Source organism: Suricata suricatta, chromosome 4 (genome assembly GCF_006229205.1).
Source record: "Suricata suricatta isolate VVHF042 chromosome 4, meerkat_22Aug2017_6uvM2_HiC, whole genome shotgun sequence".
NCBI lineage: Eukaryota > Metazoa > Chordata > Mammalia > Carnivora > Herpestidae > Suricata > Suricata suricatta.
Window position 1 is genome coordinate 77,137,088 of NC_043703.1, and position 18,310 is coordinate 77,155,397.

At 45.1% G+C, this 18,310-nt stretch overlaps 1 protein-coding gene across 1 annotated transcript in view; it reads left to right on the plus strand.

Annotated features, from left to right (window-relative positions):
* Positions 1 to 18,310, plus strand: part of CRYL1 (crystallin lambda 1) — a 126,926-nt gene that overhangs the window by 9,773 nt on the left and 98,843 nt on the right. The window contains exon 2 of the mRNA XM_029936994.1: positions 4,580 to 4,687. Within this exon, the coding sequence (XP_029792854.1) occupies positions 4,580 to 4,687 (108 nt within the window). The remainder of the gene's footprint in view (positions 1 to 4,579; positions 4,688 to 18,310) is intronic.

Here is an 18,310-nt window from a genome sequence, read left to right on the forward strand (position 1 = left end):
GAGAGGGAGAGAGAGAGAGGGAGGGAGGGCGGGCGGAAGAGCCAGGGAGCCGGGCTCCCGGCTCCCCAGCAGCTCCGGGAGCTGACTTAGCTCTGGGTGCTCCCCCTGGAGACTGTGGGCATGAAACGGTTACAGTCATAAGTCAGCTTTGTCTTAATGCCTACTGTAATGGAATATAACTAATTTCTCCCCAGATTATTATGAAAATTCTCAAATACACAAAAAAGTAGGAATTATGGAAAAAAGAATATCCTGGTAACCACTTTTCTATTCAACAATTGTTTAAAATTTTGCTATATTTGCTTTATTGGTATAGAATTTATTTAACCAATGCTGAATATTAGAGTTACCTTTTACTTTTTTGCTAATATAAATTCTGCTGTAAATAGGTGTTTGTGTGTTGACCATATTAACGTAACCTAAGATAAATTCTGGAAGTAAAATTCCCAGGTCAGATATTAGAAATACTTGCTTTTAAATAATATTTTTAATGTTTTTATTTTATTTTTGAGAGAGAGAGAGAGAGAGAGAGAGACAGAGCATGAGCAGGGGAGGGGCAGAGAGAGAGGGAGACACAGAATCTAAAGCAGGCTTCAGGCTCTGAGTCATCCGCACAGAACCTGATGCAGGGCTCGAACTCACAGACTGTGAGATCATAACCTGAGCTGGTCAGATGCTTACCTGACTGAGCAACCCAGGTGCCCCTAGAAATACTTAATTTTGATACAGGCCACAACACTTCCTCTAGATGCTTTGTACCGGATGGTTTTACTCCCTTCAGTGGCTTGTGATTGCCCATTTCCCCGTAACTTCACCAACACTAAGCACTGTCAATTTTTTAAATCTCTGCCGTTCTGGTATATATTGTATTTGCTATTGTGTGAGTGAGGTGGTAGTATATTTTCAAGTTAGCTTGTACATATACTTTATATAGCTTTCCTTTCTCTTGTGTTTGGTGTGCTCATCTTTTACTGCTGGGTTTGTAGGAATTTTTGTATATTTGTTATAAAGATTGCTTCTTTTTGGACATTTGTCTTACGTTGATTTTTTTTTTTTTTTGGTCATAAACAAAGTATTAAGATCAGTTAATATTTACTTGGCATCCAGTATTCAAACATGAGGACCATGGTGGCTTGGATTATTGTAATGATGTCTGTTTTTTAAAATTTATTTATTTGTTTTAGGGAGTATGCAAGCAGGGTAGGGTCAGAGAGAGAGAAGGGGGAGAGAGAATCCCAAGCAGGCCTCACACTGTCAGCACAGAGCCCTAGGTCAGACACGAACTCTCTAACTGTGAGATCATGACCTGAGCTGAAATCAAGAGTTGGGTGCCATCCAGGTGCCCTGCAGAAATGTTTTTGATAGAAAGATTGAAAACCTCTGGAGTGAATGCTTCTAGATGATTGTGGCTGCATAGTTGGGGGTGGAACCCAGAGTCCTGATGCAAATAGACGACTAAGACAAATGATTGAATTACCGTACCAGGTAATTGTTGAAGCCACTGCTGCCTGTTAGAGACACAGTGTGGGCCCCATGTGCCAGCCACAAATGTGATTACATTTTTAGTAGTTACATTGAGAAAATGGTGAAATTAATTTCAGTGTTTCATTTAATGTATTTTTCTAAGTGCTGTTATTTCAACAGGTAATTAACATAGAGTATTACAAGTGAAGGAGTTTATGTTCTTCTTTGGGAGGCATGGTCCTTAAAGTCCAGTGTGTCTTTTACACGTGCAGTGCAGCTCCCGTCATCCCGGCCACGTCCAAGTGCTGCACAGCTCCCTGCGGCTAGGAAGTGGCTGCCATGCTGGACAGTGCAGTTTAAGCAGTGATGTAACCTTTGTGAATCAAGACAGCCCACCTTCGGAAAGCTCCTTCTCCCCCTTCCTGATGCCTCACCTTGCCCTGCAGCTCAGTTGAGAGGCACTCACACTTCCTTTGAACAGGCCATTCAAGTTGTGGGAGGAGGTTCACTTAATGAGATGAATCTGTTGTGTTCTCCTTGTGCAAAATCCTTCTGTGAAAGCAGCTAGAGAACTTCGGGCTTTTATACAAAGACCAGCTGACGCCTCTCATCCTTCTACTTTTCTGTGGCCTTCAGTCTTCCCCGTGCCTGCCACTGCAGCTCCGTGTCCTCTGTGCCCATCCTCTCAGCTTCGTTGCATGGTGGACACTGGATGTGGGGGGACTCAGCTGATCGAGGGGTCTGGTGCTGAGCTGCTTTGGAGGCCCCACGAGCTCCCGCCCCCCAGGGAGTCAGCTTATAGGGCTGTGGTCTGACCAGCATGTAGGTGAAAGCTTTTACAGGGATGAGTCATTTGGGAGGGTTGTGGTAGGTTCTTAAACCACAAAGTGGAAAGAAAGAGAATTCTCTTTTTGAAAATATTTTTATGAATTATATCATAGATGCTGCAAAGTGCAGAAGTTAGACTGTCACGGTTTGATGGTTATCACGAAGTGGACACACACTGTAAACCCTGCTGGGAAAGTATCCATTCTAGAGTTAGGCTGCAGGGAGGCCTCCTGTATGGTTAACAGCTCCCCGTGTGTCTCAGACACGTGATCCTGGCCCTGGGAAGAAAAACATTTGAAGTCAGGGCCTGATCCATTGGGGATGATCTGCATGGATGTTAATTGGCCTTTTAACTTACTGCCTTGCAGCTCTGGAGTGTGTGTGTGTGTGTGTGTGTGTGTGTGTGTGTGTCTGTCTGTCTGTCTGTCTGTCTGTCTGTGTCTCTGTCACGCTTGCCTGCTTGTGTGTGGAGAGGAAGAAGTCTTCATGCAGGGATAGTTTCTTTCAAATTCTGGCTTGCGGTGTATAGTGTAGCTCAAGAGCTCTGTCAATAGAACTTTCTGCAAAGTTCTATTTATGCTTTTGCTGCCTAGGTTGGTGGCCACTGTCACATGTGGCTATTGAATACTTGAGATGTGTCCGGGTGACTGATTTTTAAATTTCATTTAATTTTAATGAAATAGCAGTTATGTGGCTAGACATATGAGTGCAGGTCTAGGGCATTGAGGGCTTAACACAAATTTATATATACATAATATGTAAATTTTACATTAGTTATAAAATATTTTAATATTGCAGAAGAATATGGAGTAAAGTCTTTATAATCCTGCCCCCTTTCCAGAAGTTGAGTAGAGGTGGTTTTGGCTTTGCATAATGTACCTCGTACCAGTAACCCTTCATGTAAATTCAGGGCTTAGCTCAAGTGAGCACTGTGGGAGGCTTTGCAGCGTGGATGGCACTTCTGTGGCACTAACAGGATTTTCAGGGTAATGGGAGGCAAGCCAGGTGCTTCCCTTCAATTGCTTGGGCCTGAGCCTGACAGAAGGGGGGGCACTGTAGCTGCGTGGGGCGCTTTTGTACTCTAGTCTGAAAGATGAGCTGAATTAGGAGGGGGAGAGAGAGGAGAGACCCAGTGGGACACTGCGTCTTGGAGCACATTCCTTTGACTGCTGCCCTAGCCCCGCTCCCTCAGAGTCTGAGACCAGCGTGTCCTACTGCATGTTCTGTCTACTTGCAAGCTAATAATTTAGCATGTTATTCCTTCCTGAATGCTGGCAGAGGACATGAGACTCATGGGTCAGAGACCAAGAACTTTCTTCATGATAGCAGAGCAGGCGGTATGAGCATTACCCTGAGAACCGTGGGGGTGATGTGGAGGTTCCAGGTGGGTACCTGCAGATTCAGCGCTGTTACCCGGGGTTCCCTGGCTGGTGCTGAGTTTGGGGAGTGAGCACGGTCCAGTGCGGTCCTGTGCAGGTAGGAGGGGGAGTGGTGCGCCAGGCCCGAGGAAGCCACCCTTTTTCTGGTATGGTGTGAGCAAGCTTGCCCTTTATCTTCGAGGGGCATCTGTTCTCTTCCCCTAAGGCTGCTGCTCGAGGCACAGTGACTGAGGAGCAGCCAGGGGTGCATGTTCCCGGCGCCCCAGCAAGGCCAGTGAGCGCTGGTAGAGAAGTGCCTGCTGCCTCAAAAACGGGGAACATGTTGCTGATGATACCTGGATCACATTTTAAAAGCTTATAATTTAGAGGAAACCTAGAGAATGTTGTTGATTTGTCTTTGGGTGGTACAAAGTATAAATTTTAAGGACAGTTTGTGAATGAGATGCAACTTGTTTTGATATGCTAAGCTGGAAGATCTCAAGATGGGAAGAAAAATGGAGCACAGTCCAGCCACCTGTCCAGTACTTGATGCCAAGTGATTCCCACCTGTGTTCAGATACCTCCAGTCCCAAGGCTTTTTTTTTTTATTTAAATTTTTTTAATATTTATTTTTGAGAGAGAGACTGTGTGTATAGGAGGGGTAGAGAGAGAGGGAGACACAGAATCTGAAGCAGGCTCCAGGCTCTGAGCTGTCAGCATAGAGCCCGACTTAGGACTCAAACCCATGAGTGGTGAGATCATGACTTGAGCTGAAGTTGGGTACGTAACCTACTGAGCCACCCAGGCGCCCCTATTCTTAAGTATTTTAGAACAGGGTGCTGTATAATTTTAAAAGTTTCATTCTGGATTAGGAATGAGAACCTGTCACTGAGTTAACTTGAAGCCTTTCTTCTTTTCTTTCTCTTTAGCGGACTCATTGGGCGAAGCTGGGCTATGTTGTTTGCCAGCGGAGGCTTCAGGGTGAGGCTCTGTGACGTGGAACAGCAGCAGGTAACAGACGCCTTGGAAAACATCAGGTAAGGTGGTCAGCACCTTCTGGGGGGGAACTGATGGCTCTTCTGCTCTCGGTGGGTCTTGTTTATCACATTCTCCAGGCAGTAAATACGTGTGATTTCCTCTTCCACCCGATGGCGGCTGCAGTGCCTTTGTGCTGGTCAAGGCCAGACCGCCAGTGGATAAGATATAACTTAAGACTGAAGAAGGAGCTCAGATTGTGAGGAAGGGACCCTGGGACTGTGAAGATGTGCGTTGGGAGTGATAGAGCTGAGCAGACATCTGAGGCTTACCTCACTGTGTCACACTGCTGGACGTCTGGGTTCCCCTGCTCTGGGAAGACAGAGCCGGCTCTCAACATGTGGCAGCCGGAGCTCTGTGGGCTTCACACTTCAGGAGCAGGAGGTCCTGAGGTTTGGTTTGACCTGGGACTCCGTGAACGGTGACAACTGTACTAGTCGACGGCCTCAGAGTAGGCCAACTTACGTATGCTCAGTGCTAAACATGGGGGAGGGCTAAGTTTTGGGAACAACCACAGGGGGCAGAATAAAAATAGGAACCAAAGGAAAAAGGCCAAGAATGAGGGAGGTTGAAGATGGCAGCGCCAAACTAATGCAGTGTTCTGGAATGTTCTGGAAGATGAAAGGGCCCTAATTCATCATTCATGACCTCTTCACCGGAGAGGACCATCACTGAACACAGTTTTGACCATCTCACACGTCGTGTTGCTTAGGCAGGTGTTATCCTTCTTGGGGGATATCCATGAACTTGAAGCTGTATTCTGTGTAACAAAACTATGCTCATTTTATAGTTTATTGTTTGAAAAGACTAATATATATGGTGTGATGTCAGGCTATAGACACCAAGAAATTGTACACTTTAGTCCAGCTGTGTAATGCACGAAGAGCCTAAAACCCAGAGAAGTCAAGGTGCTCTTTACATATAGTGATGTATAGCCAATGCCAGGATGAAACGTCCATCTGAAAAGCAAACGGGGCACCTGGATGGCTCAGTCTGTGGAGTGTGCAACTCTTGCTCTCTGTGTTGTGAGTTCAAGCCCCATGTTGAGTGTAGAGATTACTAAAAAATAAAACCTTAAAAAAAATCAAAGACACAAAACCCAAAAAAGTGAACGAACCACTCTAAATCTAAGCACATATGCTCCTAACACTGTTTTTTACTCTTATATGAGAAGAAAGAGGAATTAGCATAAATACCTACATGTCCCAGGCATGTGCTCTCCATTCAGGGTAGACAGATGAGTAAGAGAGAGTCCTGGCCGCCTCGGAGCTTCCAGTCCAGTCATCTTACCATCTAAGTTCTCATGGCCCATGAGGCGATATTAGGGCCATTATTGTATGAGAAAACGAGGTCTCTGAATGGTCAGGAACCTGCTCAAAGCCACGGGAAGGTAAGAGTCTGGCTCAGGGTGATTCTGACCTGTTCGGGTGGGCCTCAGCATCATTAGTGCCATCTGTACTCTGCTGTATAGACATTGTGCACATGTTACTTTAATATAATTAATATGTATGTAAGAATAGATTGTTTGTGCTGGCTTATGAAGAGTATGATAAGATGAGCACTCACGAAACCACTAACTTGAGATCTGGAATGCGGGCAGTGCCCTCCTTACACCTTTGAAGCCCATCCCCTTGTCTTCCCACTGGAAGTCGCAAAGATCATTTATGTTGTGTTTACCATTACCTTGCCTTAAAAAAGCTTTATCACTTATATGTATCTCTACATAATATGTGGTTTAGTTTTGTTTGTTTTTGTGCCTTTATAAGGCACAAGTATTTTTGAGGTTCACGTATGTTGTTATTGCTTGCAGCAGTACATATATGTTTATTGCTATGTAATATTCCACCGTGTGCCTTTTCTATTCTTCACATATTTTATCCTTCTGATGAACATTAAGCTGTTTCCAGTTGGGGGCCATTATAAATAGTGTTGCCATTGATGTCCTTGTGTCTGTGCCCTGGGCGGAAGTGCAAGAGTGTGTAGGCTGTACCCCTGAGGAGATTGCTGGGTCTGGTTTTCCTCCTGGGATTTTGATTTTATGTCTGTTGAACCAACTCATTTTAGCCTTCGCATCTTCCAACCTTTCTTGTATTTTCTGCCTCCCTGTGTCCTTGGAATATGGTTTGAATACATTCCGTAGATTTTCCTTTGAGTCCCCTCCTTCTGTTTTCAGCTGTGTCTAACCTGTTATTTAATCTATCCACCGAGTTTATTTCAGCAATTAAATTTTCATTTTAAAAGTTCTGTTTCCTTTCCAAATACGCTTGTTTATTTTTAATAGTTTTCTGTTTGCTCATTCTTTGTGGTTATATTTCTCAAGTCCCTGAACACTTAGTACACAGTTGTGATTTATTAAAGGAGTTCTCCAAAGAGAAACCAGTAGGGATTGGTGGGGACAGGAAAAGGAAGACAAATAAGCCATCTAAGGGTATGATTTCAGAAGAAGTCCAGGACCAGGACGATTCCGTGGCCTTCCAGCACACAGTGCTGTGCAGTCTGTCACCCTGCAAGGCGCATGGGCTGAGCTTCTGTATCTCTGCATCAGTCACTGCTTGCGGGATTCCTGGGTGCATGTGAACTCCCAGGCACTTCCAGATCTCTCTGCCTGGGCCTGGGGTAGTATTCGGAGGCTGGAGGCTGGGGTGAGCCATTAGCAGCAGTCAAAAGCTGGGGGATGGGCATGCTGTGCTGCTGAAAGGGGTGCAAAGAGATGGGGTGGAGCACTGAAGGCCCCACTGCCAAACTGTCTTCCCAAGTGGCCGAGCCAGTTTGCCCTCCTGCCAACAGTGGGGTCCATATTTTGGCCATTTTAGTAGGTATGTAGTGGTATCTCTCTGTTGTTGTAATTTGCATTTCCCTGATGATTCCCTGATGGAGTATCTTTTCATATGCTTATTTGCTATTTGTATATATATTTTTAAAAGTTTTATTTATTTTGAGAGTGAGAACAGAGAGAGCATTAGAGAGTAAGGGAGGGGCAGATAGAGGGAGTCTGCACTGTCCGTGCATAGCCTGATGTGGGACTTGAACTCACGATGAGATCATGTCCTGAGCCAAGATCAAGAGTTGGGTGCTTAACCGACTGAGCCACCCAGCTTCCCCTGTATATCTTCTTTGAGTTCTTCCTCTATTTTTAATTCTTTTGGTTAAAGGGGGAACCTTGAAATTTTTCCTTATTTGCTCTACTCGCTGTGACTCACTCATGCATAAAGATTATTCTTATGCCGGATCCTGTGATTTGTAAACAGAGGCCCTTCAAAGATTATGACCCACCTTAGTATTGACGTAAAAATCTTCAGAAATCTTTAAATAAATTTTAAGCCCAGTAAAAATAGCTCAAAAGCCCTGTTTTACCATTGGAATGCAGAAGAAAATACACCTCTCAAGAGAATGATCTTAAAAGAACCAACTGGGACCTCTGGGTGGCTCAGTCAATTGGGCCTCCAACTTTGGCTTAGGTCATGATCTCACAGTTCGTGGGTTTGAGCCCCGCATCATGCTCGTGCTTATAGCTAGCTCAGAGACTGGAGGCTGTCTTTGAATTCTGTGTCTCCCTCTTTCTCTGTTCCTCCTCTGCTCGCGCTCTCTCTCAAAATATAAACATAAAAAAATTAAAAAAGAAAACAACAAATCCTTTAAAAAACCAAGAGGTAAAAGGATTTCCTCATATTGAGTCAGAATGGTTTAAAAATTTTTTTAACGTTTATTTATTATTTTTGAGAGACAGAGAGTGTAAGTGGGGGAGGGGCAGGAGAGAGGGAGACACAGAATCTGAAGTAGGTTCCAGGCTTTGAGCAGTCAGCACAGAGCCTGATACAGGGCTTGAACCCACGAACTGTGAGATCATGACCTGACCTGAGCTGAAGTCAGACACTTAACCGACCAAGGCACCCAGGTGCCCCTGAGTCAGTGTTTTTTTTTTTAATGTTTTTTTATTTATTTTTGATACAGACAGACAGAGCATGAGAGGGGGAGGGGCAGAGAGAGAAGGAGACACAGAACCAGAAGCAGGCTCCAGGCTCTGAGCTGTCAGCACAAAGCCCGATGCGGGGCTCGAACCCACAAACGTGAATCTGACCTGAGCCGAAGTCGGAGGCTTAACCGACTGAGCCACCCAGGTGCCCCCTTGAGTCAGTGTTTTTAAAGGGCATCAACATAGGGAGCACAGCAGCACAAAGAACTTACTATTTGGTGTAATGGAGGTGATGGAGGGAGCAGTGGGAAGTGACTTACTGACAGTGAAAAAATTATTAAGGAGAATACCATTGTATAGAAATGTACAGAATTCATGGTATTCCTAAGTAAGTAAAATTAATCTACTCTGTTAAATTTATCATTTATTTCCATAGTAAGTGTTTTTTCTAAGTAGGGAGATGGCAAGCTCTCGTTTGGAAATGGTAGTTGATAGCAATGCTAGACCTCATATACTTGCGTGGTGATACTGACCCTCCAGCAGGCCTGTGGACTTCCATTTGGTTTTCTGCCGACAGTATTTGTGGTTGGTGAGTTTGGAAGCAAGAGACGTCAGCGCAGTAAGTGGCCCATGTCAGAGGAGAGAGCACAACCTCTAATCAAGTCAGGCACGAGGCCAGTCTCGCCTGGGCTACAGCCCAGGGGCTGCGTACTCTCTGTAAAGGCCAGACAGGAAGGCCTTTAGGCTTTTCAAGTCATAGGGTCTCTGGAGCGGCCGCTCTTGGTTGAGTGAAAGCAGCCACAGACAGGACTGAAATCAGCGGGCCAGGTTGTGTTCCAGTGAAACTTGATGAATTCGCACCGAACTTTGGGGTTCCTCTAGTTTTTACATGTCATGAAGCATTACTGTTCTCTTTTTTTGTTTCCAACCACATGACATGTAGAAGGCATTTAATCTCATGGGCCCTATGGGCGGTGGAGCAGCATCGACTAGTGGGCGCGGTTTGCTGGCCTCTATTCTCTAGGCTTCCCAGTGACATTATCTTTTCATTGTTTATTTTGTCAAGCCAGTTCCACTCAGTCAGACCCAAGAGAAAACTCTGTGGTCCCTAACTGAAAAGTCCTTTGTTCTCGGTCTTTGAGTTTTTGTACTTGAGGCCTCATGTTTCAGGTGTATCATTAATGTGTCACTTTTCAAGCCCTTTCAGGCATCAGGGACTGTGTTGAAACTGTGAGTGGGGTTTTTATTGTTTTTAATAAAAAAAATTAAAAATATTTGTTTTTAAGGCCAAACGAAAGGCTTTCCTGTTATCCTGCTTTGCTTAATTAAGAGCTAATATTTCTTAATATTGTTGGTGCCTGATTTGATTGAACTTTTAAACGTCAGTCTGTAAGAGTTTTGAACCAACCTCCCCCTAAAATATTGTTATTAGCAACCTTATGAAAGAAAAGCAAATCTGAGTTCTTAGGCATCTAAGACCTAAGCCTACACAAGGTTTCTTCCTCCCGAGCAGTAGCTTTATTTTTGCAGCTCTTCTACGCATGCGCCGAGTTCACTGAACTACGCAGAACAGGTTGTGCTTCTTTGGCAGGAAGCGGGGTTCTCAGGGAGTCCTGTGACTGACTGCCTCTTTCTTCTGCAATTACTGCTAGCAAACAGGAGTGAGGAAATCAGGTTGACTGGTGTCATGTTGCGCTCCAAGGGAGGACTGCGTGTTCGGTCTTTTCAGTAAATTTTCCTCCCGCAACATTTTCAGATCCCCATTCCTGTACAGAGACCACGTTAAGAGCATGGAGTTCCAACCCTCTCTTGTATTTACCTTGGTCAGTAAGAAGAATTGTAAGCTTCAATTCTTCTTCAGTCCAAAAAGAATTATAGCTGCTGCTTTCAGTAAGTCACTTGTGTCACTGCAGATTCACAGAGACTCTTAGCTCATATCAGCAGCACTGGGGGTTTGGCCGTGGTCCTTGGATGTTCAGAAATCAAGAGTAAAACATCCCTGAGCATGCATGTGAGGCACAGGTGTAAGGAGAGCCGGTGTAAGCATACACAGTACCTCTTCCTGATTGCGTTGAATGGACTGATGGGTCAGAATAGCTTGTGCCCAGCAGGCCCCCTTTTAGGACACTGGTGTGTGTTTTTCGTTGATCACACGAGGTTGTGAGCTCTGTGGGGATGGAGGTGGTGCATTTTACTCTCTGTACCTCTCAGTACTGAAGTGGTATGTGACCCCTGTGCTAGCCTTGACGGCCACAGAAGGAAGCTGCACGCACACCTCTTGTCCCCAGAATTGGGCACGACTCAGTACTTGTTTTCACTGAGTCCTGGGAGCCTTTTCTAGAGCCTCTGAAAGTACTTCTTGCCGTAGTTTTCATGGAGTCTCCCCTGCCACCTGTCCCACCCGTGTAGTTTGCCTCACTTCCCGTGTTCACATCCTTCCAACCTCATGGTAGAAAATACATAGTTGAGATCTTACTTCTGTGTGAAAATTCTGTTTATGTTAGGCTTATTAAACACTAATCTCAAATGAGTAGAAATTAAGAAATTGTACATCTTGATTCTGAAATTGTAAAAATGAACTTAAAATGGGTGCATTTTTTTTTAAAGTTATAACATGAGAAGATTAGAGAAATTTTCACAACTCATGCCATGCCAAGAGATCATGGAGAATTAAAAATAAAATGTCACCCATGACTAATCCTTTTCTAACAGTGGAAAATGAGAAACTTAAAGCTTAACATATTTAACTCTCAAAATAGAAGGGCGGCTTGACCTTGGGAAACCTTGCCAGCTGCCACTTTACCATGTGGTTTTCAGTTTCCATTGTGTGCCTGGTGCTCCACACGTGTCCAGTCTTGGGTACAGGTTTGACACTGAATGTCCTTTAAGAGAAAAACAGTGATCAGGTGAAAGTTAAATGTGACTCCTAGATCAGGACATGGCTTCTTAGGACTTGGATCTGGCGTCATTTCCATGTTGGTACAGGCCATGCTGACGTCACCGGGCCTGAGCCATGCTGATGTCACCGTGACCACCTCCATTCAAAGGCAGAGAACAAACTGCCTTGTTTTACGCGAGTCCCAAGCTGAAATCACTGTGTTTTGATAAACTTTTTCTTTACAGTTCCTGTATTGCCATCTCTTGACCGCCTGTAGTTGGTCATTCTGGTATGTAAATCCCCCCAAAGGAATCAGCTTTCTACACAAATTAGGATTTACTAAACCAACAGAAGTGATCCCTGAAACCAGGTAGCTGCCATGTCCTCCTGTGTCCTGAGTAACTGAGCTCCTTGTCCCTGAACTCAGGCATTTCCAGTAACTGGGTTCCTGGGGGTGTTTTTAACTTGCTCCCCCGACCTCTGCACTTGCTGAAATATCTTGAATTCAGTTTTGATCTGGATTCCTCTGGAATGAGCTGGTTTACTTTTCCTGAGTACCTTTTGGCTAGAATAGCGGAGTGTGACAGATCACAGACTGGCCATAAGTTGCTTCCATCCCTGTGTGCCCACCTCCTTGTAGTGTGACTCTGCTGCTCCCACTGCTGGCTCTGGGTTTGGCCCCGGACCTTCACTGGCCAGTGGGACAGGGAGCACATGTGATGCAAGCAGAGGCCTGGGACACTCCAGTGCATTGAGATTTTACCCTCGCTCGCTGTGGGAAATCCTTCCTGCCATCCTCCCTCCTATCCATCAGGTCAGTCTGGCCACCTAGAGACACGTGGCCTGCGGGCAGCTGGCACTAGCCAACACCAGCCCACAGCCGCTGGGTGCGTGAGTGAAGCCGTCCTTGACCATCGGCTGCTAGCTAGCCTGCCACGTGACTGCAGCGTCATGTGTTAGCGAGCTGAGCGGCCAGAATCACGAAGTCTCAGGACTGTGACAGGAGGTTGGGAGATTACCAATATACCAAGCCTTGGTCGGGTTCCTGTGGTGAGATTGCTTCCGGGTCCTGAGGGGTCCTGGTTTTGTCTTTTTTTTTTTTTTTAATGTTTTTTATTTTTATTTTTGAGACAGAGAGAGACAGAGCATGAGTGGGGAAGGACAGAGAGACAGGGAGACACAGAATCGGAAGCAGGCTCCAGGCTCTGAGCTATCAGCACAGAGCCTGACGTGGGGCTTGAACCCACGAATGTGAGATCAGGACCTGAGTCAAAGTCAGAGGCTTAACCGACTGAGCCACCCAGGCGCCCCTGGTTTTGCCTTTTTAAGCCGGCCTCTCCCAGGGGAGTTCTCTTGTGGGATGGGATGTAGAACTCCCAGTCCATTCCCTGTCTTCAAGGAACCCACCATAATGAACTTTCAGTGCGACATAGCCCACTTGTTTACGTGTTATCCCTGTCTGTTTTCACTCCACAAGTAGTTGCAAAAGAGACCAAATGACCCACGAAGTCTAAAATATTTACTATCCCCTCACCCCCCCCCCCCCCCCCCCGGGAAATAGATCAGCAGTGTATGGTAATAATTAACGTGCCACTATATTTCAGGAGAGGGTGAGCAGGCCCAGTTGAACTGATAGTAGATGCCTTAGTATCAGGTGACATTTGAACATAGATTTTATAGGTAAAACTCCAAGGTGGGGAAAATATATGTCAGGTAGAAAAAAAATCGATTGTATTTCTATACATTGGCAACACATAGTTTGAAAACGGTAAAAAATTTGCTACAGAAAATATAAGCAATCTAGGTATAAAGGTAAAAAGAATGTAAAATACATTTATGGAGAACTTTTTAAACATTTTATTGAAGGACAGTTAATAAAACTTAAGTAAATGAAGAGACAGAGATCCCAACAAGACCCTGTCTTTGGTGGTTTAATTGAAGCCCTCCTAGAAGTGGGAGACAGGGAGTGGGCCGGCTAAACTGAACTGCACAGAAAAGTTCAGAGAGGATCTGAGGTCCCGATGCCAGAAGTTCACACCAGTGGGCTATGTGTTCAGCCGGGTCATTCAACCTGACTTATCTGTGTGTTCACAGATCATGCTGTCACTTGGCTGTCATCAGGACAGTTCAAATGATTGCTTCATTTCAGTTATTTATTTTCCTTCCCAAACAGAAATCGCTAATTGTACATTCAGAACATTGGTGTGAAATAAGAGTACTTCAGCTGTCTGAATGATAGGAATAAGAGTGACTGTTGGACATTTTGAGGGTTCACACATCTTGATCTGGCATGCTTGTGTGCATGTGGGCACGCATGTATCAGCAGTGAGAGTAGGACTCTGATTGCTTGTGTGGTATTAGGGGTGGACTGAAGACTGGTATGAATTATGCTTTGTCTGGTCGTCCCCTCTAGGAGGTTTCCAACAATGACAAACAAATGAAAATACATCTATTAACTGAGCCAAGGCTTGATACTCATGTGTAAACTTTGGTGAAATCAACAATACTTGAGGCTTACGCAGGTCCTCTGCTCCCCCCAGTGTCACCACCAGCCTGAGAGAAGAGAACTTGAGGGTCCCTAGGTGAGGAGGGGAGAAGTGGGGGCAGTGAGGTCAGAGCCAGTGGAGACAGTCAGAGCCCTGCTGTCCTCTGGGGTAAATGGAGAGTTCTCTTTCTTTCTGCAGTATAGTACTCACCCACTTCACTGAGAGGGGGTTGGGCTGGAAACCTGTTGGGGAGAGAGTGAAGTAGGGAAGATGTGGATGCTCAGCAAATTGGACCTAGTCTTTGGTGGAACGTAGTCAAGACTTAAAAAAACACTGTGCTGTCAAGCCAAAAAGGTCTGGGGCCTCTCTTTAATAAAAATTTTGAATTCTATCCTTTTATCTCCTACTTCAAGAACATGAGGAACGAATTTTAGGGTCTAGCTAATATCCCACATGGAAGATGGGCTGTGCTGTTGGACATCTGTTCCTCTACTTTTGTACTGCAGTAACCGAATACAAGATTTTTGTTGAGCCTCTACTGAATCTGCCCATGTGTAGTTAGCGGAGGTCCACAGGGCACTGAGGAAGTCCAACATGGACCTTCCTGCCACCCAGTGGAGCCGGGCCAGAGGACCGGAAACAGCAGTCTCCTTTCTTTGAGTCTTCAGTTCGCCCAGGAAAGATTCTGCCAGTTTCCATCTAGCGTTGTTGCTCCTGATCAAAGAAAAGTGCCTGGAGGTGCGTGTGAGGGGGTTCAGGGTGGGGGCATGCGGGGGTGGGGTGGTAGTGGTTCTAAAGTACGTATACTTTATTTTAACTCCGTTTTTAGTAGTGGGCATCTCTGCCTCTAATGTGTCTGGTGTGTTCTAGGAGTGGGGAGGGGAGGAGATTTATTAGCTCCAGTCTCTTCTGACCTTCAGTACTCTTTGGCCCTTGCTCCTTACTCATGCCATCTGTCATATCTGGTGTCTGCAGATTCTGACCTTTGCCCGGTCTCTTGGGAGACTTGCTTCTTATTGGCATTCTTTTCCCCACACTTAAATCTCAGCTTTCTCTACCCATCGAGTCATTTACCATGCCACTTTCTGTTCTTTTCCATCTCCCACAAAGTGAGATCTTTTGTCCATTGTACCTTCGTGATGTCTTTGACCTTGTGGGCCTGTGTATACATACACATAACACACACACGCATATATACATATATATAAGTATATATAAACATATATATAAGTATATATTTATATATATATGTTTATTTTATTTTGAGAGAAAGGGACATTGCAAGAGTGAGCAGCATAGGGGCAGAGAGAGGGAGAGACAGAATCCCAAAGTGCCCGTGCTGTCAGGACAAAGCCCAGTGCAGGGCTCCATCTCACAAACCATGAGATTGTGACCTGAGCCGACAAGAGCCAGACACTTAACTGACTGAACCACCCAGGTGCCCCTCAGAAATTTTAATGTTTATTTTATTATTTTTTTTTAAATTTTTTTTTAATGTTTTATTTATTTTTGATACAGAGAGAGACAGAGCATGAGATGGGGAGGGGCAGAGAGAGAAGGAGGACACAGAACCGGAAGCAGGCTCCAGGCTCTGAGCTAGCTGTCAGCACAGAGCCTGACATGGGGCTCGAACTCACGACTGACCTCTGAGGTCGTGACCGGAGCCGAGGTCGGACAATTAACCACCTGAGCCCCCCAGGTGCCCCAGGATACTTGAGACATCTCGTGTAAGTGGAATCCTATAATGTCGATGTTTTTGTGGCTGGTTTATTTCACTTAGCGTTATGTCCTTAGGATCCATCCATATTGTTGCAAATGAAAGGATTTCCTTCCTTTTAAAGGCTCAATAATATCCCATTTTATGTATACACTGCATTTTGCTCATCCTTTCATTAACGAACAGACACTGAAATTGCTTCTACCTTTTGGCTATTGTGAAGAATGCTGCTACAAACATGGGTGTACAGATACTCTAAAAGTCCCTGCTTCCATTTCCTCTGAATATATACCCAGAAGGGGGATTGCTGGGCCATGTAGTAATTCAGTTTTTAATGTTCGTAGGAGCCGCTGTGATGTTTTCCATAGCAGCTGCACATGTTACAGGCCCACTGGCAGTATACACAGGTTCCCATTTCTCCATGGTCTTTGTCTTTTTAAATTAATAAATGTTCCTTTTGAATAAAACTTTAAAAATGTAAGTATGAAAAAATTAAAACCAGCCATAGTTTGCCCTACAGTGATAGTTGTTAATATTTCCTTTTCTCCAGTTTTAAATAAAAATTTAACTTCACTGAAGATAGGGTGGAAGTATCTTGACTTCTTGTGCCAGGTTAACCTCTAGAGGTAGAACTGGTGTGTTACAGCCCCTCACTAAAGTAGTTCGGACAAAGCGCCTTCTTAACTCTTAAACAGTGTAGGCTGCAACCTTCTGGCATGTGTGAGGCTGCCGGAAAGCTCATTGAGAGCCCTTATGCTTATGTGTTAAGTTCTTCCAAAATATTCAGTGAAAAGTCTTGGAACTAGACTAACTGGGATAAAACATTGCCAAATGGCTGGTTTTGATTTGTGGGCATAGTTCTTGAAGAGGATTGTCTGAGTGTGTCCACAAGCTCCTCTGAATGTCTCACCTGGTTCGCTCTTGGGGTCCCCGCACAGCAGGGTCTTGGAGTTTGCAGCCATCACTGGGCTAATGTGTGACCAGGTCCCTCCCCCCGTGTTCCTGTCTTTTCCAGGGGCAGAAAGGGCCTTGTGGCCAAATCACTTAAAGGGATTCTTCACCCTGAGTCTAATCTGCATGCAGCCATTGGTGTGGCTATTCTGCCTCCTGCCTTCTGTCTCCTTTTCGGTCTTTCTTCCCAGGGACGGGCCCTGGGAATTCCACTGGATAGTAGCTCATCTAGACAGCAAGAGCCACTCTCTAGTCCCTACGAGACTAATCCAACTCTGCATTGGGAAGAAAGGACGAGAGTTCACTTCGGCCTCCTGAGGCTTAACGCAGGTGGTTTTGAGCACATTAGCCTCTCAAACATAATTCTCTAAATGATGAAATGGGGAAAGATTATGTTTTCAGGGTTTGGCATGTAGAAACCCCGTGTGAGTTCAGTAGAAAATAGTTGTGTGAGGTTGTTGACTAAAAGAGCCTCAATGTTTTGTTTATTTAAAAAATGAAAAGAAGTACATATGTCAGGATTGGTGTTTGTTAATTCTCAGAAATATGGGGATGTTTATTATTCTTTCTGTTTTTTTTTTTTTTTACTTTAAAAAATGAGTTACAAAAAGGCATCTTTCCAGAAGAACAACAGAGGAACTGCATTTTATTTCTCACTTGTTCCTCTGTGGTAGCAAGTACATTCAAATGAGATGATTTTTTGTGTGTTTGTTGTCTCTTCAGAGATATGAACATTTTTATTCTGGTTATATTTATGGGACGTACTTGACATTTACCAGTGTTACCGGTTTCTAGGCTTAGCCAGTGCTGCAGGTCTAGTTTATATAAAGCATCTAGTTTAAAACCAGGCAGTGTAGATATGTTATAATTTCCTTCAGCCAGTCAAATTTTTGAACAAAACAGATGCCAGGCCCTTTCAGTTTATAAGGCTGGAGGCATCTGGGTTTTGTGTGTCAGTGGATGTTTGTGGAAGGGGGGAAGGGACACTGCATCGCTGTTGCAGAAACGAGACCTTGTTTGGGGGACACCGAGCTTCCGATAGCCCGACCACAGCTCCGGTGACTTTCAGCCTTTCCGGGGAGGACTGTTTCACAGCAGGTCCCTGTCTGAGGTCCCGCCTTTTTAAAACCCACCATCGCAGTGAGTCTACCCCTGGGTGTCTGTCTACGGCTCCACCTACCTTTGACCATCCCACTTCGTGGGTCTTCATTCAAACTGCCCCCAGGGGACGAGCTGCTTAATGGGCCATGTGCTACATGGCACTGCACTCTGGGGCCAAGCTGTAGGTCAGTGTGGCGCACCTGTCGGTGATGACATCCTGGAAGGAGATGGTAGGCTTGCTAGGTACCCCAGGGCTCCCTGAAGGGAAAACGGGAGCCCTGTAGTCTAAGTTCAGGCTCAGTAGGCTGGGACTGGGGTGTTAGCAGCATTTGCGAGGGACGGGGTGGATGCATACTCTTCTCTTTCTGTTTTCTCCAGTATATTGTCTACCTTGAATTTTCAGATTTTAAGTCAATAAATTGTGCCAATTAGCCCTATAAGTAATTCCCACCAGACAGGATTTTTTTTTTTAACATGAGAGTCATCATGGTCTAGTAGGAAGAGTGAGGAAGAGGAAGTGGTTCCTGTCCAGTGTGTGTGGGAGAAGGTGTCAGGAGACTGGCCTCCGTCCCGCCTGCT